The sequence below is a fragment of the Diospyros lotus genome, chromosome 12 (genome assembly GCF_014633365.1).
Source record: "Diospyros lotus cultivar Yz01 chromosome 12, ASM1463336v1, whole genome shotgun sequence".
NCBI classification, from domain to species: domain Eukaryota; kingdom Viridiplantae; phylum Streptophyta; class Magnoliopsida; order Ericales; family Ebenaceae; genus Diospyros; species Diospyros lotus.
Genome location: NC_068349.1, coordinates 20,533,969 through 20,557,239, shown reverse-complemented (window position 1 = coordinate 20,557,239; position 23,271 = coordinate 20,533,969). Strand labels below are relative to the sequence as shown.

Here is a 23,271-nt window from a genome sequence, read left to right as displayed (position 1 = left end):
TGAAAGTGCTACCTTATAGGGGTGGACCTTGTACAGAAACCCCAAAAAATTATATCATCAAGAAATTGCATGAAAGCCTCAGAAGAGAGGCAAGGCTATCGTCCACATGAAAGGGGAACGAGTATGGTTCCCTTAAGGCAAAATTGACTCCCAACACTTAAGCTCTCCCATTTTTTCTCTTGCCAAATTTGTGACCTCACACTCAAAAATGAATCATGCTCCAAAAGTTTGTCTCCTATGTGGATAAGTTAAGCCTGATTACTATAAAAAAAATCCATCAAAAGAACTAGCATCACCCTCTAAGCATCATAAAAGGAAAAGAAAAAGCTCAAAGTATCATGAGCAATAATGCAAGAAAGGAGTAAATGATTCGGTTACTCTCAATCTTTACATGGATAACACCAACTTGTTACAACTTGACCCCATTTTCTCATATTATCAACCATTAAAATGTCTTTAAGTGAGTTTATCCAAACAAGAAAGGTCATCTTGGGAGTCACTTGAGACTTCCACAATTACTTGGGAAGGGAACTCAATCTACCTTTTTTACTAAGAGCCTCATAGAGTGAATGAGCATAAAGGTTCCATCATTTTAACAGCTTCCATGCCCATTTCTCTATGTCACACCTTAGAACGAATGTAAAGAAAATCAAGAAAACCTAGAGCTTGATCAATTTCTTAAGCCATGAAAATTTTGTCTGAATTGAGGGGGTTAGATGACCTTTCTAGATAGGAAAGAGAAATAAACACTCATATTGGTGCAGTGAGAGGTCCTTTGGGATTTGTTTTATTTGGCTTTTGATAAGGATGCATCAACAAGTGAGTGCTTCTTTCTTTCTACAAAGAGTGTTGTGTTGTGTGGTCCCCACATTTTAGACATAATCTTTGGGACTGCAAAATTCACTCCATGGAGGCTTTTAACCCTTCCTTAATGAATACCTCTTTACTAGTCATGGTCCATAGAGAGGGCAGATAGGTATGGTGCCTATTAAGGGAGAAAACTTTAATGCCTGCTCCTGTAATGATGCTCTTTGTAATGAAGGCAGACTTTCACTTTCCTAGGAAAGATATACCTCCAAGAGTTGCCTTCTTTGTTTGTAGAATTGCCCTTGATGTATTCTTACTTTTGACACCTTGACGAAATGTAGCCAAGTTATCCTTAACTAGTGTCCTATGTTAAAAAAAACATTGCTAGTTGGTAGACCAACTTTTTTTTGTTGTTCTGTTGCTAGAGAGGTATGGAGCTTTATTTATACAATTGTTGATCTCCAAGTTGGGTTTTTATTGCTCTTGGAGGTGAAGTTGCCAACATACTATTTGGGCATCCTGTGAGAGTGAGTGGGAGAGAAAACGTGAGAGATTAGTCTCTCAATTCTATTATTTATAGGCTAATTACAATAAATGAGTCCTAAATAATGGAGCTAATTACAACCTAAATTATGGAGACTAATTACCCTAACTATCAGCTAATTACTAGTTGACTATATATAGATTCTATACATGTCTAAATATATGGAAAGAAATAAATCTAACACTCCTCCTCAAGCGGGGGCATATATATCATATGCGCTAAGGTTATTACAAATGTAATTTATTCGAGAACCCCTGAGTGACTTTGTGAAGGCATTTGCTAGTTGATTATTGAAGTTAACAAACTTGGTGACAATAACACCTTCAACTAGTTTTTTTTCTGATAAAGTGAAAGACAATCTCAATATGCTTGGTCCTTTCATGAGATACTGGATTTGAGGCGATATAGAGTGTAGCCTGGTTATCACACACACGCTTCATAGGATGCACTTCACACAACTTTAGTTCTTGTAGGATTTTCTTGAGCCATACCATATAAGCTGACATGTTGTAGTAGCCATGGCTTGGTACTTTGCTTTAGTACATGACGTTGCTACCACATTCTGTTTTTTGCTTTTCCAAGAAACCAAATTACCTCCAATTAGAACACAGTATCTTGAAGTAGAACTCTGATCAGAAGGAGATCCTGTCCAGTCTGCATTTGAATGGCACTAAATCTCTGAGTGTCCCCTATCCTCATAGAGCGATCCTTTCTGTGGTGCACTCTTGATATACTTTAGAATATGGAGAACAACATCCTAGTGAGAGTCGCATGGGGAGTTGAGAAACTCATTGACCACACTCACAGTGAAAGAGATCTTTGGTATCGTTATTGTGAGGTAATTCAGCTTTCCCATTAGTCTTTGATATCTCCTAGGGTTTGATAATGGCTCCCCTTGACTTGGGAAGAGTTTGATGTTAGATCCATTGGAGTGTCGACTAGTTTGGAATCTAATAGATGAGTTTCTTCTAGGATATCCAATGCGTACTCTCTGTGATATAAAAACACCATCTCTCAACTATGCCACCTCATTGCCCAAGAAGTATTTGAGCTGCTCCATATCTTTTGTCTGAAAATGTGTTCTTTCAATTGTTGTGTGCCTACTTGATCACTCCCAGTGATGACAATGTCATCTACATGAACCACAAGGTAGATACATTATTGTGATGGTGAGTGTCGATAAAAGATAGAGTTCGAGTCATTCCAAATGCTTGAACCACAGTACTAAATTAGCCAAACCACGCTCGAGGAGATTGTTTCAATCCATAGAGAGACTTACGGAGTTTGCAAACTAACTTAGACTCCCCTTAAGCAACTTACCTAGGTGGTTGCTCCATGTACACTTTTTCCTGCAAGTCACCACGAACGCATTTTTAATATCAAGCTGATGGAGTGGTCAATGATGCATAGTAGCCAAAGAGAGGAATAGACGAACAGAGGCCATCTTGGCCACTAGAGAGAATGTATTACTGTAATGCAGCCTATAGATTTGAGTATACCCTTTAGCGACCAAACGCGCTTTGAGACGATCAATGGTTCCATCAAGGCTAATCTTGGGAGTAAAAATCCATAGACAACCAATTGTGGTCTTTCCTTGTAGGAGAGGAACCAGGTCCCACGTTGCATTGGAGTGCAAGGCTTCCATCTCATCAATCATAACCTGATGCCAACTAGGATGGGATAAAGTTTCACTTGTATTTTTAGGAATAGGGATAGAAGAAAGACTCAAAACAAAGGCACAATAGGTAGGTGATAGGGTTATATTTCAAAAAATGATAAATGGGGTAAGGATTGGGAGTAGACTGTTTACCTTTGCATTGGGAAATAGGGAGATTGTTTGGGTCTAGATTTGTGGTGGGAGGGACGTTTGGCAGAGAGAGTGAATTAACACGGGTCGGCTTAGTTGGTTGGCTGGCTTCGATAGTAGGTTGACGACGATGGTAAGTGAGAAGAGGAGGATCTGCGGGAGAAGAGATAGGCAAATCCTTTAAAGGCAAGGAAGGAGAATAAAAGGGAATGGGCAAAACCTGATAAATGCTTTGCTAGTCGAGCTGAGCAACTGAAAAGAAAGACTATTGTTCAAAGAAAGTGACATCAGCAGACATGATGTATTGGTTTAACTCAGGAGAATAGCATTTTTAGCCTTTTTGTAATCGAGAATAGGCCAGGACAATGCATTTAAGAGCTTTAGTAGCGAGCTTGTCCTGTCTAGGAGTTAGACAATGCACAAAACAAACACAATCAAAGGCATGGAGAGAAAGGAAATAGAGTGGCTGAGTAGGAAACAAAATAGTATGAGGGATTTGATCCTACAGAACAGAAAAGGGCATGTGATTAATAAGATAACAGGCAGTAAGAGTTGCGTCACTCCAGAATTTAGAAGGAAGTTTAGCATGCAATAATAGAGTTCAACAGTCTTAATCAAATGACAATTTTTCCCTTCAGCTACTCCATTCTGTTGTGGAGTATATGGACAAGAAGATTGGTGTAAAATGCCCTAAGTAGCCATAAATGTTGTAAATTTAGATGAGAAATATTCTAGAGCATTATCACTATGCAAGGCACAAATAGTTTTGCCAAACTGAGTCTTTATTTTAGCACAAAATGTTTGAACTATGGAAAACAACTTTGAACAATTTTTCAATAAAAATGGCCAAGTACAACGAGAATAGTCATCAATAAAGGTAACAAAATAAGAAAAGCCCAAAGTAGAGTTAACACGGCCAGGACCCCATACATCCATGTGAATAAGAGAGAAAGGGGACTCAACTTGATTGGGGACTCTATGGGGAAAATAACTACGAGTGTGTTTTCCAGGTTGACATGACTCACAATTTAAAACAGATAAAGAGGATAGACTTGGAACCAATTCTAGAGTTTAGAGATATTCAGGTGACCAAGGTAATGATGGAGGAGTTTGGGAGAGGTGATATTGGTGCAGGCTACTAGTGAACTAGGCGCAACAAGATGGTAGTGATCCTGTGACTCATGCTTGATGCCAATTGTCTGCTTCTTACCCTGATCTTGTACACAAACAGAGTTATGAGTGAAGGTGACTAAACAGTTAAGGGTTTTAGTGAGTTGGCTAACATAAATTAAATTAAAAGGACTACCAGGAACATATAAAATAGAATTCAAAGATAAAGATGAGTTGGGTGTGGTTTGGTCTATCCCTTTAACTGCAGTTTTGGTGCTATCAACAAGGTTAACAGTGGGCAAAGTTTTAGAATAGGTAAGTGAGGAGAAAAGAAGTTTATTACCACACGTGTGATCAGTGGTGCTAGAATCTATAATCCAAGGACCAAGAGATGGACCTTTAGCAATGCAAGCAACAGGGTTACCAAGGTGAGATTGCTGTGCAGCCTGGAATTTTAGGAAAACAGCATACTCGGCTGCAGACATAGGTATCAATTGTGAACCCGATGGAGACGAGGCAGGACTAGGATTACTCTGAAACACATTAGCTGCATTGGTAGAAGATGCAGGCGGAGCAACTGGGTGACCATGTTTCTTCCAACATTTTTCCTCAAGATGACCTATTTTCTTGCAAAAGGTGCACTATGGACGTGGATGACTACTATTACATCTCCTATTTCCTCCTAAGCTGGAGGCTTGAGATACAAGAGTAGAAGATTCAGATGGAGGAACAATAGTAGATGAAGAGGACACACCGTACGCACCTATCATGTTTAGCAACCTTTTGAAAAAATCCTTCATGGTAGGATTAGTAGAGCTGGTCAGGATTTGATATTTGAGGTGTCAAATTTAGGTTTCAGTTCAGAGAGAGCAATAACCATGAAAAACTTCTCACTTTGTGCAATCTGTTCAGTGTGGGTTGTAGTAAGAGGGAGAAGAGTATCAAATTCTTGCATGAGTGCTCGAACCTGCTCCATATAAGATTCCATGGATCTCTTGCTTGAGATTCTTGATATTGGAGACCACGATATACAAACGTTGGATATCCTTAGTATAATATTGTTCAATTTCTTTCCATACGTTAGCATAAGTTTCAAAGGGGTAAAAGAGCTGCAAGATTGATGGATCAATGGATTGCAATAGGATACTGTATAGATGGGCATCAACTTGTTCCCATTTAGCTTGGTTGGCTGCTGGCACACTTTCAACCTTTGTGGTAAGATGATCGGGTTGGCCTTGTCCTTTGAACCACATTTTGATAGAGGCTGCCCATGAGAGATAGTTGGTAGACTTTATTAACTTGATAGTGGTGATGTTGGGTGCCTCAAGATTGGAGACAACAAAGGTTTGAAAGGCAGTGGAGGCATTAGATGTTGAAACATGAGCATTAGAGGCAGACATGGTGTCATTGAGGTTAGACATGGCGAGTTTGACAAAGGAAATAGGCTTAGGGGGTGCCAGAGGTTTGATTTAGAGTGGCTGGAGGCAGGATGATAACGGACGTGCCTACACAGGTTGACGCATGGAGGCGGAAGTAGACTGTGCGGTGGTGCATCGGGGCATGTGTCTTCATCGATGGCGGCACGACACCGGGGGTAGGCTGATTGGAAGTGTCTGAGGGTGATGGTGTGGTTGGTTTTTCGGAAAAGGCACCAGAAAAGTGCCAACAGGCTTAGCTAGCAGCGGGTAGAGAGAAATAATAAGGTTTGAGTGTCACTGGAGATAGAGACACAGGCGAGACTTTAGGGTTTTCTCAACACATGCTCTGATACCATGTGAGAGTGAGTGGGAGAGAAAATGTGAGAGATTAGTCTCTCAATTCTATTATTTATAGGCTAATTACAATAAATGAGTCCTTAATAATGGAGCTAATTACAGCCTAAATTATGGAGACTAATTACCTTAATTATCAGCTAGTTACCAATTGGCTATATACACATTCTATACATGTCTAAATACATGGAAGGAAATAAATCTAACACATCCTTTTGTTGTTCTTTTTTTATGGTGTTATAGGGTGCAAAAGAAATGGGAGAGCTTTTGAGGGCTGAGTTCTATCTTTTGTTTGAAGATGGGTTACTTCTCTTTTTATGTAGTTCAAGGTGAAGTTACATTATTTCTCATCTTTATATGTTGTTCAAGGTGGAATCTATATTTTATTTGTTATCTGTTGTGCAATTCATAGATGATCTTTTGGTATCTGGTTTTGGATTGTGTGAACTTCTAGTTTCCAATAGTTTCTTTTGTATAGGGTTTTCTCCTTCATGGAATTTTTTTTTTCCTAATATACAGCTTTATGTGAAAAAATATAACTATTCTCGTAAATGCATAGCTTGTATGTTCATGGAATTTGTGCATTTAAGTGATTAGACAATTCACTAGGTTCAGTAAAAGCAAGTGGTCATACATCTCAAAAAAGTGATATGGCGTTGCTGTTGCTCAGAGGGCTTAGCATTTCCCTCTAGACTTCCTACTCATATATTCATATGAAAGTCTTATTTTGTTTTTTCTAGTATTTTTGTTAGGAAATCAATATTTCCTTTCATGATGTTTTTGCTGACTTCTTGAAGGTTTAAATTGAATGTTTGCTCCAGAATTTGTTATCTTATTGCATTTCTTGGATAAATCAATCTAGCATATAATGGGATAACACCTTTCTGATTTGTCATGTTTCTTGTGTTTCAAAGTTTCAAACCAACCTTGCAATTGCATCAACCAGATATTTATAAATACTGATGTCTTTGCTGGTGCATGTGCTGGAATTTTAACTCCAAGCAGCAACATTGTATAATTTTCTAAACAATTCAGATGCAACACAAACAAACCTTCCTTGAGTTCTTCCTTTCTAACTCAACTTTAATATTTCAATTAGGATTTTGGAGACGATATTTATGGTCTAAATTGCTGTACTTGTGTTCAACACAAGTGAGCTCTAATCTCTATCATTTAACCAAGAAGTTAAGCCTTTGATGTGTTGTGTATGATTTTGGAGTTACTTTTCACTCCCTGTGGATATATGTACATGTTATTTGCTGTGTTCTGAAAAGAAAAGAAAATGCTTCTTTGGATATTCCTAGAGAATTTTAAAATGTACTTAAATCTATCTGTACTCAAGTTCTTCGTTTTTTATTGCAGGTAGCTTGCTCCAATGGTGATACGGAAACCCGGTGCCCTGAGAAATTAATTGATGGCTCTTCTATAAAATTTGATCAGCCATTTGTTGATGTCTCTCCTGTTCTACAATGGATCCACAGTCTGGGTCTAGCTAGATATGAAGAGATTTTTGTCAAGGAAGAGATAGAATGGGACAGTTTAAAGTGGTTGACAGAGGAGGTATGCTTCATGAAATTTTAGATGGCAATTACAGTGTAACCTAACACATCTTTTGGATTACATATTGGAATGCATGTTATGGATATGATTCTCTTTTTGATCCAAAATTGTGCATTTAGCTGCTCAAAGTGATCTGAAAGTTTCTCCCCTCTATCCTTTTAGAAAGGAAAATTTGAAATATAATGAACTACAATCCCGGATAATGGTGTTTTGCTAAAATGGAAGTATCTGCACACACTCAACTACTTTGTCTCGACTCTTACTAATCTAAAGAAAGACAGACTACGTTGCAGCATCCTCTAAAGTTTAGTTTAGAAGGATTTTAAATTCTGATAATGTACCGTACTAAATCTTTATCACAATCTAGAATATGTCATGTCATGTACGTGTTCCTCTTTGATGTATCCCTAGATCTGTGAGTTAACACAGTGCCAGAGTTATGTTATCAACATAAAAAATGATTTCTTTTCTTTTTTATTCCTTCTTTATTTTTTTTCCAATTATTTTTATATATTAGCTTCTGATATGCCATAATCGCTTCTTCACATTGCAGACATTCAACACAAGAAATTTATTTTTCCTTTTTATTTTTTCCAATTATTTTTGTATATTCTCTTCTGATATGCTATAATAAGTTCCTCACATTGTAGTTTGTTGAAATTCTATAACCTAAATATTGTAAGCATGTAATATGTTTTCCATTTTTGTAAGGTGTGTGTGTAGTTCATTGAAAATATATAACCTAATGTTATATGACCATTATACATCTTTCTTTCTTGTTGGGTGTATGCTTGTATAAGGAATTTAATTCATAAGAACAAGGGCATTCTTGACTGTTTCTGTTCTTGAAATAGAATAAAATTAAATGATAAATAATTTCATTTTGGTGGAAGTGTTTGCTGAAACTCTCTTAAAAAGTAATTTCTTGAAAACATACCATTTGTGGGAAACAAGTTTGAATTTTTTCCTAGAAAATAAAAACATTATCAAACTATGTTCCTGTCAAGCTTTTTATTCTTTATATATATCTGAAAGCCCAGAAAATAGAAAATGGAAAGTAAATAAATACAACTGAAAATATCAACTAGAATGTTCCAATAGTCTAATTGTTGGAGAAGATAAAGGAGAAAATTTAAGCTATAATTAGTGTTCTAAAACGCGCTAGGCACTAGTTGGGCACCAGACTAGGGCCTAACGCCTGGGCGCGGCCTAGGAAAACTAGTTGCAAACCCTAGAATCCTATTAAAACGCAAAATTTCTAGGGCGAGAACTGAAAATTGAAGAGCGATATGTATTGGAGGAAGAAGAGCTGCAAACCCAGATGATGGCGATACGTACCGAAGGAAGACTAGCGAGAACTGACAGTGAGATAGGTCTTGGATCTGTAATCTAAAAATCAAAGAGATGATTGGCTGCGGTGGTGGTGACGAGAGAGAGAAAGCGACGAGTTCACGAGAGACGAACCCAAACCATGGTCACTTACGGAGGATATAAAAGGGAAAGGGGAAATATTGAACAACACAAATCCAAACACGCATGTCTGGGTGACCCAGGTGGCTAGGTGCCAATTTGCATGTATTCGTGGTGGCCAGGGGCCGCCTAACGCCTTGGCGGCTGCCTTTTTGAACACTAACTATAACTGAGAGGATAAGAAGAGAAGATGCTAAAGATAAAGATGAAAGAGATAACTAGCTGGAAGGATAAGGATATTCCTTAAAATCAGATAAGGAAATCCTGGTTTATATTGATATTAATTTGAAGTATGTTGTTGTAATCTATACCTAAATATTAGGAGTGTAATCTAGTCCTATATTCTAGGAGATTTCTTAGGAAACTTTGTGTATATATTTACATAACACAGATCAATGAAATTCAGGGAAGTTATTCCATTCATTAAACTTCCAGAAAGCTTACTTTTCACTAATGTATGGGTTTACCTGGACCATAAACTAGGAAATTCTTCGACTAGGTTGGTTTATGAATGCATTTATGTGCCTGCATGACAGGTATTGCGGAATTGAGACAGTTTCTGTGAATCTGTGCCTACATGCTGAAATGTTATCTGAACTCGTTACTAGCTTTGGTTCAAGCTGTATCTGGAGAAGTTAGGTTTTGAAATGAGTAATTCTCTGAAATTTTTATTGGCATTAGTAGAAGCTGTAAGTGAAGAAATTTGGTTTTGACATGAATAATTCCAACTCATATGAGTTCAACCTGGCTTAGCATAAAGCCTTCCATACAACTAACCTCATATAGGCTAACATGATCTAGCAGATTTCATATGTAGGTGGGTTTTTTTTTTCTTATCTTGGTTACTATTAGCAGTTTGAAAAGTACTTTTCCCCTTTATTTTATCTTGCAAGTTGTTTCATGTACCCAACATTAATTAATATAGGGATAAATCATCTTTTAATGTATCACTGACAAGTGGATAGTTCGAAAATGCAACAGTTTCCTCCTCAACTTTGCAACTTAACCTACCAAGACCTGTCTAATGCTTGGATTAAGGATATCCAACTGAAGGTAGTGTTGGGTTGCTTGTTTCAGTCTTTGGTCTGGCTTGGCTCTGGCAGTCAAACTGATTAATTCTGCTGATGTTAATCCATTCCTGTTACATATTTTCTTGTGCACTGGGGATGCCCTTTTGTTGTGCTATTGCAGATCTCTTGCTTGTTGCTATCATTGCTTTTGTTACCTGAGTGGTATTTGGGTTTAGGGTTCACTTAATACAGCTTACTTTAGTTTTAAGTTTCGAATTAACTTGGAACTGATGTGATCACATCTATACACGTTTCAACCCAATTGTTGATATATTTTTTAATTGATCTTGCATTCTTTTTTTCCTATTCTATTTCAATGTTTTTTACTCGGCAGGTTTTACCCATTAGAATATTTTTTCCTTTGCAGGATCTATTGCGTATGGGTATTACTGCACTTGGTCCAAGAAGAAAGATTGTTACTGCTCTTAGTGAACTTAGAAAAGAAAGCACTAATACAGAGAGAGGATCAGATGCTCATAGAGATTTAGTTGATGGGTCTAGTAGACCAGCTGTGAACAAGTTAATTACAGATTATTTTCCTGGTTCTGTTGGTCACATGAAAAAAGGTGGCAATTTGTCTAGTGGAAGATGTGAGACTAAAAAAGTTAACTTGAATACTGGGCGTAAGCAGATTGTGAAGAAAAGAAATGTCATTAGTCAAAAACTCAGGGATATTCCGCAATGGTGCTGCATACCAGGAACACCTTTTCGAGTGGTAATGGTCTTCCATCCATTAAAGTATCTGCCATTTATTTTCTTGAATTAGTGGTTTTAGTAATCATCAATGCTCAGACATTTTCCTTTCTCAATGAATATATGCACTTCCACTTTCACTTGACTATTTGTAGCTAGAGGTGTCAAACGGGCAGGCCAGGCCAGCCAGCTTCCCAATGGACTTTTTATTTTTGTGGGCTGGGTTGAGGTCGACCCTTTTTTAAAACAGGCACTGCCAGCCTGACTCATACTACCGGGGGGGGGGCTTGGCACGACCCCTAATCGTTGATAAAAGGGTTGTGCTAGGCTGGGTTGCGGGCCAATGGGCCTTGCCAGTCAAGGTCCTACTGGGCTAGGGTTTGGGCCAAATAGGTTGACCATTTAAAAAAAAATCATTTTTTTAGAAAATATTTTAGAAGTATTTAGAAAATATAAATAAAAATATTCAAACATTTTTTTATTTGTTTACAAAAATTTAAATAAACTTTCAACCAACCATTTTGTTAGTTCATATGTTTCAATCTTGAAATTTAAATTGTAATCTCAACATTATTTTTGTTTATTAATTTTGTTGGAAAAGATAATGGAGAAAATTCAAGTTATAAATGAGAGGATAAGAAGAGAAGATGTTAGAATTGGATTATGACAAGGGAATTCTCCCTCAATTCAATGGGGAAATTGGGTTTGATTAGAGAAGATAATAAGAAAGGGGGAAGAAAATAGAGAGAACACAGAGAGAGAGAGAGAGAGAGAGAGAGAGAGAGAGAGAGAGAGAGAGAGAGAGAGAGATGAGAATTGAATCAAATGTATTCTTCCATGCCTTTATGGGCCGCCGGAATTGGCTTATATACTGATACTTTGTGGATTGGCACCAAAACATTCAAATTACATCTTCTACACCCTTCTACATAATTGCCCTCTTCCCTTATTACAATAATACCCCTAATACATACATAACACGCTTCCCGCCTTAGGAATTCCCTCCGGTCACTTGACAATTCCCCCCCCCCCCCCCCCCCCCCGCTTGAAACCTTACTTGTCCTCAAGAAGGTTAAAGCAGTCCTGCTGCCTTGGGAAACTGCTTTAAGAGATTAGGTAGGTACTCTCACATGTTATTTTTTGGGTGTAAGTTGGACCAATGCACTAGCACTTGTGTGATTGGTGCCCTTTGCTTGTAGATGATCCGTTTGCTCACGTTGGCCATGGGTTCAACATCTTGTTGGACTTCTTGAATTGTTGGTGGTAGAGTAGGACTTATAGGGTTGTTGCTGATAGAATGCTGAAGAAGTGACATGGAACACAAGGTGGATGTTGGATCTTTCTGGAAGATGTAGTCTGTTGGTAGCCTTTCCCACTTGAGCTATTACTTCATAGGGGCCACAGAATTTAGGACTGAGCTTAGTCACTGAATTTGGGGATAAAGTATTCAATTGGACTTGTCTCAGCTTCAAATACACCTTATCCCCCATTGAGAAGGACCTCTCACTTCGTTTCCTATTAGCATACTGTTTCATCTAGTCCTACGCGTTAGCCAACTCCTTCTTTAGGGGTTTGCACCATCTACTGCCTCTGACTCAAATAGTTGTCCACTGTGGCCATGAGGTTGTGGTCCCCACCCATTGGTAATAGGGGTGTTTTATACCTGAAAAGGGCCTCAGTGAAAATGTTACATTGGTCTGTGATGATGTTGCTTTCTTCATGGTTTCCTAGCTCCCCACTCTATTATCTTTTGAGTTCATAATTTCTCCGATTGAGGTTACCAGAATTATGATCACTAATGGGATGAATTCATAATTTCAATATATTCCTTTGGTTGCCATATTTGTTTATTGTAAGTCAGACTCTTAATAAATTTATTTGGCTTCCTGGAGATGTATACTATTGATGCATATATTGAATTCTTTCGAGTTCAATCCATAATTTCAAATAAAATTTTGAGCTTTGGCCACTAAATATCCAAAGGCTCTGTTTTACTTTTCTCCTTTTTATTTTTAATTTACATACTATCATTTCAATTTTAACTATTCTTCATGTTTATTGTTACCTTTTTGCAGGACGCATTCAAATATCTTAGAAGAGATTGTTCGCATTGGTTTCTCACTCACTTTCATGTAGACCGTGAGTCCAATTCAACTTTGGTTAAGGCTAAAATAGTAGTTTCCTTTAACAGATATTCCTGTAATAGGGGCATATACCAGTACATGACATGATTTGCTCAACAATTTATATTTGTTAGTCCACCTGGGTGGAATGTCTTTGAGTCTTCACCAGAATGTTGGATAGATTTCACTTTGTTTATTTTTCTGTTGATCTTGTTTCTCCATTTCCATGGGTTTCCCTTATCCTTTCCTTAATTCTTATATGAACTTATCAAGCTTAAAACCTTATGTGCTGTACCTCAAATGCTGTAGTAACATTCAGCTCACTCTTTCATTGCCAAATGCATTTCTATAATATTGGCCTGTTGAGTTCTTCGTAAAGCTTACAAGTTAACTGGTTTCAGTAGTAGGCTTAGTGTTTGCAACCTGGATTATCTACTAGATGGCTGCTGCCGTGAACAATTTAATTCATTGTATTATGCATTCTCTTTGGTGAGGTGTGTATATAAACTACGTCGGAGTGGAACTAGAAACCAGGAAACCTTTGTTATTTATATTTTGATTGGTAAGAAGGACCTTTGAGGCTATCTATCTACAATATCAACTCATCTAAAAGAAAGGTAAAGGGAAAGACAAAAAGAGGGATCCTCTTTTGACCACAATGGTCTCATGCCTATCTGTTCTCTACCTCCTCATTAATGAGCTTATCCTAGAGCATACATAAAAAGCAATCATGAAGTAAAATCAGTCACGAAGTCCATTTCCCTAACTTGAGCCTAAATTGCAGTGACCATACAATATCTTCTTAAGATTAGATGTAATAGTCCTTGATAGAAGCATTTTTATCCTTGGCCAACTCAAAGAGATCCACAAACCTCTTGGAGAGTTTTGTGCCCAAACCAACTACAATGGCAGAATTTAAGTAGATCCAGCTGATTCTGACTTTATAGGAGAACTAAAGGTGGCTTATGTCTTTCCAAACCCCCACATTGTAAGGGATTGTACTATGCCTTGTGGTTGCAATACCTCTCTCCCATGTTCACCCATATTCATTTGCCATTACTTTCTACTCTCATATTTACCAATCAAGACTTTATTGAAGAGTTCAAGCTTCTAAATACCAAGGACACCCTTGAATAAAAGCTTACAAACCTTATTCCAACTACCTAGGTGAAACTTGGACTTGTCTCCTTGGCCAATCCATAAGAAGTCTCCGTATAGCTTCTATAATCTATCATCAATTCCACTAGGATTATGAAAAGAGAGATTGGATATGTGGGGATACTCCATAACTAGGACAAGCAAATAAGGGGAAAAAGAATCCTCTTGGTCTAGACATCTAAAGGTTTAAAAAGGACTTTTGGGTACCTTGTCACCAAAACTAAGAATTTTAGAGAGGAACAGTATAATGCACCCAAGCTTTTCATTAATATCCAAAACCATCCTTTCCAACACAACTCAAAAAGGCCTAAAAAGCATAAACATTAAAACTTTTTCAACATCTAACTTGCACATGACGCTAGGAATATTACTAGACAATCTCGAGCCCAGGCACTTGTTAGCCACAAGCACAATGCTTAGAATTTAGATTTTGCCTACCCTTCACAAAGTGCATTTATACTTAGGTCATGTTTGGTTGGACGAAATGGAGGGTGAGGGAATAGGATTCCCACAAAATGTTGTTTGGTTCCTACAAAGGAATGGAATGATTCATTCCTAGTGAATGACTATTCCCTCAAATTGATGGAAAGGTTTTCCATCACAAAATGGGTGGAAAGCCTTCCCATTCCATGGAATGGGTGTTACAATTACAATTTTACCCTTAAATTTGGTGTGAAGAATCCCTCCAAAGTAGATCCATTTGTTGTTGCCTATTGTCGTTTGCCTTGCCGCCTTCACTTCTTGTTGTCTGTTGCTGTCTGCCACCACTGACACCACCCCTCTCTATCACCAACACCAACCCCTTTCTTTTTTGCTATCGTGGATCACCAAAAAACATCGTGACCTTTCACCTCCTCCCCAATAGATTTAGCCAAAAATAATTTTTTTAACATATATTTGGTACTTATATGATTTTTTCAAATTAAATATCATTTTTATAAGATTTGTTAATTTTTATAATATAAAAGGGCATTATTGTCAATTTATTATTTCTACCATTCCATTCCATCAAAATCAAGGCGTACAAAACATAACAATGGAATGGAATAGTCATTCTATTTCATCCCTATTCTCTTCCCCTTGTTTTTTCACTTCTATCTCCTTGATGTAGTATGGGAGGAAGGGTTAACAAAAACAAGTCAAAAAATTGGGCAAAAATAGTGTAAGATCAATTCCAGAATGGATATCTTAAAATTGGGGTTTAAGAAAACCTCAAAATTGAAATATAATAAAATGGATGCTTACAAAGTCTCTTAAAAGACTATTTATACTAGGTTACTAATCCTTGATCACATAGGAATCCTAGTCCTAGATCACAAGGAATCCACCTAATTTAATGAATGTATCTTTTTTCCTTTTGTTAATAAGTCACATGCTAGTCACATGACTAGTTATTAAAACTAATAAGTAAAAAAGTATTTAAAACCTAATAACTAAATACTATGCATAATTAAATAAATAAAAATAAAATAGAAACACTAATAACAAAAGAAAAAAAATTCTCTTGCATTAATCTTCTGGAAAGAGACTTTGCTCTAATGAGAAAACTTGGATGTATTGATCATAAATGCGAGGATCAATTTTCTGCATTCTTCTTCAGATATTCAAGTGCTTTCTATTGGAGGTTTGCCCAACCACTTTACAAGAAATCGACAACAAAGATTGCCTCATTGACAACGAGCCTATTTCATGTCAAGCACTATTATATAACTTCTCTTGGTTTCTTCAGCAATTGATTAACCCATTCCTTGGTGGTAGCTTTGCATTCTCTGCATCAAATCCATAGAAATCAAATAAATCAACAACATTAAAAATGGGATGGCTTTGAAGATCATCTAGAAGCTCTACCATATAAGCATTGGAGCTAATATTTTTCAAACTCTTGCATTGTTCAATTTTTCTAGACTTGAGCTTATGATAAGTTCCTTTGGGAAACCCTTCTTTTCTAAGATGCACCAAAACTTGGATCACATTTGAAGAATTCTTTGAATCTCTGACATTGATAAGTGTTTTCCTTATAAAGTTCATTGCTAGATTTAAGGGCAACATGTACCTGTTCATGGATTCTTCAAATATGATTATCAAAAGCTTTTGCATCTTTACTAATACGAACTTCTTGTGGTTACAATACAAGATCTAACACATGTCTAGGCTTGTGACCATAAGCAACTTCAAAGGAAGTCTTCTTAGTAGTGCTGTTCACTGAATTGTTATAAGCGAATTCAGCAAGGGGAAGGATTGTATCCCAAACTTTTTCATAATCATTGACTAGACATCTCAACAAATTACCAAGACGCCTATTCACCACTTCAGTTTGCCCATTTGTTAGTGGATGACAAGTGCTTGAATAATGCAATTGAGTTCCCCCAACTTCCTCTGCAAAGAATACCAAAAGTGCCCCATAAATTTCACATCTTTGTTTGACACATTAGCAGTGGGAATCCCATGTAAATGCACTATTTCTTTGAAGAACAATTCAGCCACACGTGATGCATCGATAGTTCTTGAACAAGGAATGAAGCGAGTCATTTTTGAAAATCGATCAATCACCACAAAGATAGAATTATGCCCTCTAGTAGTTTTAGGCAACCCAAGAACAAAGTCCATGTTAAGATGAATCTAAGGGAAAGTAGCAAGTGATAAGGGTGTATGCAAACCACTGCATTGCTTCACCAATCTCTCAACATCCTAGTTCATCTCTGGCCAATAGAAACGTTCACTCAGCATTGCCAAAGTTTTATCTTGCCCAAGATGTTCATGAAGTTCTCGAATGATTTGTTCATGTAAAGAACCTTCTGAAATGCATAACTGATTATCTCAAAATAAGTGTCCGTCTTGCACAACAAAAGGATTGGATGACTCCAAGGTTGGCCCTTGCAAATTTCTCATTACTTGGCTGAAATTAGAATCTTCTTGGTTTTGATTTTTCAGCTCCTCAAAGCCAATGACTTGAGCATGCATAGTAGCCAACAAGAAACCATGTTTGCTAAGTGCATTAACCACTCTATTAGATTCCCTAGATTTAACCTTTAAAGTGAAAGAGAATGTCACGGTTCTAGGCAATCGTGGCAATGAGCTAATCTGGGCTCGGTGGTTTAGAAAGGAAATGATAGTAGGGAGTCGAGTGAGAAGGTAGAAAGAACAGAGGATTAGAGAGAGAATTGGAGGATGCGAGGGAGAGATAGAGAGAAACAGAATGATTTTAGTATTCAATCTTTTCATAGCCACCTCCCGTGGAATGGGAGTAGTACATATAGGCGCACCAGGTGGGAGTAGATGCAGCGGATCCTTCCCTCCCCAGCAGTTACAACGGAATGTTTTGTCTTTTCCTAAGGCCTTTACACCTGGCCTCCTATAGCTAACAGAATCTGTTAGCAAGAATATAACTATTAGCTAGAATATAAATGCAATAATGAAAATACAACAGAACATATTAAAACAAATAGAAATGAGACTGAAGCTAAATGTAAAATTGGCCATAGCCGTGACAATTTCCCCCCCCCCCCCCGGAACATTTCTTGTCCTCAAGAAATGCTGAGTAGGCTTGCTGTCCTTGGAAAACGTTGGAGTAAGCCTGGTAGATATTCCCACGAGTTGTCCTTGTTACTTCCCTGGTTCCACTTCACTAACACTTCAATTAGAGGGGCCCCTTGGTTGTGGATCACCCTTTTGTCTATAATAGCTTCTGGTTCCATAGGACCTTCTTTATCCCCACACGGTGCTGGTAAGACCGTGTCTACCAACTCCACCCCGGTTGATCGCTTCGGTAAGGATACATGGAAGACAGGGTGTATGTGAGAGCCTTCGGGTAGTTGGAGTCTGTAGGCCACCTTACCTATTTTTTTTGCTATATTGAATGGTCCAAAGTATCGAGGGCTCAACTTGGTTACTGCCTCTTGGCTAAGGGCCTTTAGGTGAGGGTCACTTCTTCTTTTGTCAGCATACTGTTTCATCCTATTCCGGGCCGATGCCAATTCTTGCTTTAGTTGTTGCAAGACTATCCTCCTTTGTTGTAGGTATTCTTCCACCGATTTCTCTATTGCATGCCCTCCAGTGGCCGGTAATAGCAGCAGTGGACATCCATACAGTGCCTCGAAGGGGGACATTTTTAAAGATGTATGGTGGGTGGTATTATACCACCATTATGCCAATGCCAACCACCTATGCCAGTGTTTGGGCTGCTGTATACATGTGCACCTTAGGTAGGTTTCCAGCACCTGGTTGACTCTCTCAGTCTGCCCATCTGATTGGGGATGATATGCTGTTGACATATTGAGCTTAATCCCTATAGATCTCATCAATTCTTGCCAGAAATGGCTTGTGAACACTTTGTCGTGGTCTGATATGATGGTGCTTGGCACTCCATGCTGTGATACTACTCTGTCCATAAACATTCTAGCCACTTCCTTGGCTGTGTAAGGGTGAGCAAGCCCTATAAACTGTGTGAACTTCGTGAACCGATCCACTACAACCAAAATACTATCCCTCTCTTCTGATTTAGGTAGCCCCTCGATGAAGTCCATAGAGACACTAACCCAAGCTCGATCCGGCACTGGAAGAGGTTGTAAGAGGCCCGGGTAGGCTACGCTCTCCAGTTTATATCTCTTGCATATATCGCATGCCAACACAAAGTTCTTTACGTCTGCCTTCATCTTGGGCGAATAAAACAACTGCTTAACTCGGAGGTAGGTATTTTGGATCCCCGAATGCCCTCCCACAGGTGAGTCATGCAATGACTGTAAAATCTTCTGCTTAAGGTCTCCCTTGCTCCCTATGACCAACTTGCCTTTAAACCACAACATCCCTTCCTTTAGAGTATAGTTTCCAGCCCCATTAGGTTCCATCACCAGCCTCTCCATTAGCTCCACAATCTGCTCATCGTCGACATAGCTGTCAACCACCTCCTGAAACCATTCGGGAACTATTGTAGTAATAGTTGCCAAGCTGCCTTCCTCTTGGCACCTTGATAGTGCATCTGTAGCTATATTTTCCTTTCCTCGCCTGAACTGTATGGAATAGTCGTGCCCCATCAGCTTGGCCATGCCTCTCTTTTGTAGTTGAGTTTGTAGCTTCTGCTATAGTAAAAATTTTAGGCTTTCATGATCTGTTTTGATGATGAATTTACCCCCTTCTAAGTAGTGTCTCCACCTCTCAACTGCCATCAAGACTGCTAGGAATTCCTTCTCATATATGCTCAATCCCAAGTTCCTGGCGCTCAAAGCTTGGCTTAAGAATGCCAGAGGCCTACCTTTCTGCATTAGGATTGCCCCTACACCAACTCCACAAGCATCTGTCTCCAGTACAAAGGGTTCATTAAAATCTGGTAACCCTAAAGCCGGCACTGTGCTCACTGCCTTCTTAAGCTTCTCGAAGGCTGCTTCAGCCTCCTCTCCCCATTTGAAATTCCCCTTCTTCAGCAAATCAGTTAGGGGGCGGCTGATGATGCCATACCTTTTAACAAACAGTCGATAATATCCCGTGAGGCCGAGGAACCCTCTTAGAGCCTTCAAGTTCGCGGGTTTGGGCTAGTTGATCATGGCCTTTACTTTCTTTGGGTCTGTCCTTACTCCTTCCCCTGATATTATATGGCCCAAGTATTCCATCTAATCTTGGCCGAAACAACACTTAGACCTTTTTATGAAAAGTTGGTTGCTGTTCGAGGTTTGGGCTATAAACGAGAATGTCATCAAAGAAGACTAATACAAATTTTCTCAAATAAGGTTCAAATATTTGGTTCATGAGGGATTGGAAGGTAGCTGGTGCATTGGTGAGCCCAAAAGGCATCACCCGAAACTCAAAATGTCTATGGTGAGTTCTGAAGGCAGTTTTGTGGATATCTTCAGCTTTCATTTTGATTTGGTGATAGCCCGATCTAAGATCGAGCTTGGAGAAAATGGTGGCATTATGCAGTTCATTCATTAGGTCTTCTATCAGGGGTATGGGGAACTTATCTTTTATGGTGAGGGCATTCAATTGTCTGTAGTCTACACAAAAACGCCAAGTTCCGTCTTTCTTCTTGACTAGAAGGACTGACAAAGGGGTTGTGGCTAGGCCTTATAAAGGATTGGTTTAGCGTTTCTTTTACCATCTTTTCGATCTTTGTTTTCTGTATGGGTGAATACCGGTAAGCCTTGATATTTACTGGTTCGGAGTCTGGTTTGAGGTGGATGGAGTGGTCTAAGTCTCGGTTGGGTGGTAAGGTATTAGGCTCAACAAATAAGTCCCCAAATTCTACCAACAACTCATTAATAAGGTGGTTAGAGTGTACCTGACCAACTTCTCTGTGCAGGCTGCTGATGGATAGGGTGAGCTCCCCGGTCCTCATTGTCTCCTGCCCCTCCTCCACCGCTACAATCGAAAACAATTGAGTCAGTTTACTCCAGTTGTGCCGAAGGACTCGTTGTAGGCTCCTTCCTGTCATCATCTTGCAGGCTCCCGTTTCTCGCCCTCCTTTGAGTGTCATCTTTTTCCCTCATTTTTCAAAAGATACTTCCATATGGTTAAAGTCGAAACTGATGGGGCTGACTTCCTTCATCTAGTCAACCCCTAAAACCACATCACAGCCCCCCAGTTGTAGAAGCCTGAGGTCAGCTTCGAACTCTTCCCCTTGCATCTCCCAAATAAATCTTGGGCAAGTTGAGTTGCTAATCACTCTACCCCCATTAGCCACTGTCACACTAAGGGGTGGAGTATCCTAGAGTGGGCTTCTCAATCTCCTTGCGGTGCCTTCATCCAGGAAGCTATGAGTGCTTCCACTATCTATCAAGATCATCAGGTTCTTATCCTTCACTTTTCCCTCGACTTTAATTATCTTGTTGTTGGTCACTCCTTTTAACACGTGGAGTGATATTTCTCCGTTGCCTTCCTCCCCCAACTCTTCACTCTCAGCAACATCTTCTACCTCTTCTATTGTCTCTCCTGGATCTCTTTCCAGTAGGAGAATTTGTCTCCTACATTGGTGCCCTGGGAAGTACTTATCCCCACACTTGAAACACAAACCTAGTTGCCTCCTTTGTTCGTTAAACCTCCCCATGGCCTGGGGTACACCCGGCAGTTTAGCTCCGAGATTACTGACTGTCCACTCTCGGTTAGATCCTCTGCCTCCCTGATGAGAGGTCCCTGCTGTCATAGCCTTACTTTGCTGCCTTTGCTTCTTCATCAAGGCCTCCACCACCATCTCTTGCAGCCTCGCGCACTCCACCGCTTGCTCCACTGTTCGGGGTCTGATCATTTTGACCATATGCTTGAGGTCCTCACTTAGTCCACTTAAGAAATTGGACACGAAGTAGGCCTCCGAGAGATGTGGGTCATGGCTGCTCATAATAGATCTAAGCTCCTCAAACCTTTTCAAGTAAGCGTTTAACTCCCCCACCTGTCTGAGTTTGTTGAATTCTTCAACAATATCAGACAAACTTCTTTCCCCGAATCTCTCACATAATTTCTCAGTGAATTCACCCTATGTAGGATGGTTCCTTACGCTAGTCCACCCTTGATACCATGCATCTACTACATCATTGAAGTAAGCGGCAGCTAAGGTCACCCTTCTACCCTCCGGAATGTCATACCATTCGAACACTTTCGCATTTTCTCACCCACCAACACAGGTTATCCCCTTCAAATATGGGTATCTCCAATCGGGGCATAGGAAATCTCGGCTGTTGTCGAGGTGCCTGCTCCATGCGACCCCTGTGCAGCATCGTCGCCCCCTCTCCATCTTGTTCCCCTCCTATATCTGGGGTCTTTGGTCGGTGTTCTGTTCTATCATTCCTTAAGAGGGGTTCGGTTCTATCTCTAGGAGGGAATTCCGGGGCCATGCTCACCGAATTTAGGCGAGTGAACATCAGCATGAATTGCTGAAGTTGCGTCCCGAGTTCCTCTCGCATTTGTGCCATTTCTTCTCACATCTGGACTAGCGTTCCATCCAGCCTTCTTTCCACGCCGTCTATCGCTCCTTCCAGCTTGTGGTCCATTGCTATGATCGCCTCATGGTTGCGACCATTCCCCAGCTCCAGCTGGTCGACGCGTCTCTGGACCTCGATCATGGACGAGTTGGCTTGTTGCAACTGTGATTCCATATTCTTCATGCGGGTACTGTCTGCCATAAGCTTCTACAAGTTTCGGCCAGAATCGATGCTTTGATACCAAATTGTCACGGTTCTAGGCAACCGTGGCAATGAGCTAACCTAGGCTCGGTGGTTTAGAAAGGAAATGACAGTAGGGAGTCGAGTGAGAAGGTAGAAAGAATAGAGGATTAGAGAGAGAATTGGAGGATGCGAGGGAGAGATAGAGAGAAACAGAATGATTTTAGTATTCAATCTTTTCATAACCACCTCCTGTGGAATGGGAGTAGTACATATAGGCGCACCAGGTGGGAGTAGATGTAGCGGATCCTTCCCTCCCCAGCGGTTACAACGGAATGTTTTGTCTTTTCCTAAGGCCTTTACACGTGGCCTTCTATAGCTAACAAAATCTGTTAGCTAGAATATAACTATTAGCTGGAATATAAATGCAATAATGAAAATACAACAGAACATATTAAAACAAACAGAAATGAGACTGAAGCTAAATGTAAAATTGGCCATAGCCGTGACAGAGAATTGTTGTAGAAAAGCATGCCACCTTTCATGTTTTGGATTGAGTTTCTTTTGGGAATTCAAATACCGAAGTGCCTCATGACCTGAATACATCACAAAATCCCCATATAACAAATAATTTTGCCAATGATGAAGAGCACAAATCAAAGCATAAAACTCCAAGTCATAGGTCAAATATCAGTGTTTTGTATAGGACAAGTTATCACTAAAGAAAGCAACAAGTCTACCCTCTTGGCTAAGAACGACTCCTAACCCTACTTGTGATGCATCACACTCCACCACAAAGAGCTTGAGTCATGGTTTTCTTGATATGTTTGAAAGCTTCTTTTGCCTTCTTAGTCCATGTAAATGTCTCCCCTTTAAGGCATTATGTGATAAGGCTCATGTTAGCATTGATGATAGGACTCATGGTAGCATTGAAGTTATGAAAAAACCTTTGGTAAAAAGAAGCCAAACCATGAAAACTACGGACATCTTCAATGGATTGAGGTGTAGGCCACTTAGTTATGGCTTTAATTTTTTTTTGAGATCTAGCTTCAAACGTAAAGCTGAAACAGTAAAAC

At 39.3% G+C, this 23,271-nt stretch overlaps 1 protein-coding gene across 5 annotated transcripts in view; it reads left to right on the top strand.

Annotated features, from left to right (window-relative positions):
- LOC127813912 (DNA cross-link repair protein SNM1) overlaps nt 1–23,271 on the top strand; it is a 54,815-nt gene that overhangs the window by 3,189 nt on the left and 28,355 nt on the right. For all 5 annotated transcript variants that reach the window (XR_008026248.1, XM_052355041.1, XM_052355044.1 and 2 more), the window contains exons 2-4: nt 7,403–7,600; nt 10,508–10,855; nt 12,909–12,972. Coding sequence is in view for 4 of the 5 variants with exons in the window: in XM_052355041.1 (XP_052211001.1) it covers nt 7,403–7,600; nt 10,508–10,855; nt 12,909–12,972 (610 nt within the window). In the remaining variant the exon portion in view is untranslated. The remainder of the gene's footprint in view (nt 1–7,402; nt 7,601–10,507; nt 10,856–12,908; nt 12,973–23,271) is intronic.